Genomic DNA, 1216 nt, shown 5'->3' with positions numbered 1-1216 from the left:
TGATCTTTGAAATTTTCTGTTTACCTCTTGGACCTCCTCATTTCTTACATTTGCTTTAGCATCTGGAGAACAAGTTTGTTCACTATCTTTCTTTAAATGCATAAGCACAATCCTTTTCATTGCAAGCATTTCCCAGGAATTATAAAAATATTTTTGTAAATCATGTACTTTACTAAGTGAGTTCATATAAGATGACTAATTATAAGATCTAATGTTTCCTGGGATTATGTGTGCCTGTGTTTCAGAGAAGCCACGGTATGTTTGCAGAAGTGGTTTTACTCCCTACTGTCCAAGAGAAACTCAAACAGAAAACTAAGCACACTCTAAATAAGAATCTTCTCTACATAATTCTTTTCTCAACAGAGAAAGAAGACATGAGTAAGGACAATCTATCCTTGACAACTGAGTTTATCCTCATAGGGTTTACAGATCACCCAGAGCTGAAGACACTTCTGTTTGTGGTGTTCTTTGCCATCTATCTCATCACCATGGTGGGGAATCTTGGTTTGGTTGCATTGATTTTCATGGAGCACCATCTTCACACACCAATGTACATGTTTCTGGGTAACCTGGCTCTCATGGATTCCTGTTGTTCCTGTACGATTACCCCCAAGATGTTACAGAACTTGTTTTCTGAGGACAGAATGATTTCTCTCCATGAGTGCATGGCACAATTTTATTTTTTATGCTTTGCTGAAACTACAGACTGTTTTCTTCTGGCCGCAATGGCCTATGACCGCTATGTGGCAATATGCAGGCCATTGCAGTACCACACCATGATGTCACAGCAACTCTGCATTCAAATGAACATAGGGGCCTACATAGCTGGGAACCTACATTCTATGATTCACGTATTACTTCTACTAAGGTTAACTTTTTGTGGATCTCATCAAATCAGTCACTTCTTTTGTGATATTCTTCCACTATTCAGACTCTCCTGTGTTGACCCTTACATCAATGAACTGGTGGTATTTATCTTTTCTGGGTCAGTTCAAATCTTCACTATAACAGTAGTCTTAATCTCTTATCTTTGCATCCTTTTTACTATTTTCAAAATGAAATCCAAAGAGGGAAGACGCAAAGCTTTATCTACTTGTTCATCTCACTTTCTTTCTATCTCACTATTCTATGGCTCTCTTCTTATTGTTTACATTAGGCCACATTCAGATACTGAAGGTGATAGTGATATGCTGCTTGGTATTTTTTACACTCTAGT

The 1216-nt window shown here is 37.7% G+C and overlaps 1 protein-coding gene across 1 annotated transcript in view; it reads left to right on the top strand.

The window, feature by feature from the left end:
- The first annotated feature begins 374 nt into the window (after window positions 1–374).
- Window positions 375–1216, top strand: part of LOC102838714 (olfactory receptor 5K3-like) — a 16076-nt gene continuing 15234 nt past the window's right edge. The window contains exon 1 of the mRNA XM_006877954.1: window positions 375–1214. Within this exon, the coding sequence (XP_006878016.1) occupies window positions 375–1214 (840 nt within the window). The remainder of the gene's footprint in view (window positions 1215–1216) is intronic.

This window comes from Chrysochloris asiatica, unplaced genomic scaffold (genome assembly GCF_000296735.1).
Source record: "Chrysochloris asiatica unplaced genomic scaffold, ChrAsi1.0 scaffold00700, whole genome shotgun sequence".
In the NCBI taxonomy this organism is placed as follows: domain Eukaryota; kingdom Metazoa; phylum Chordata; class Mammalia; order Afrosoricida; family Chrysochloridae; genus Chrysochloris; species Chrysochloris asiatica.
Note: the sequence above shows the minus strand (reverse complement) of the source record. Positions and strands in the feature narration are given on the sequence as shown.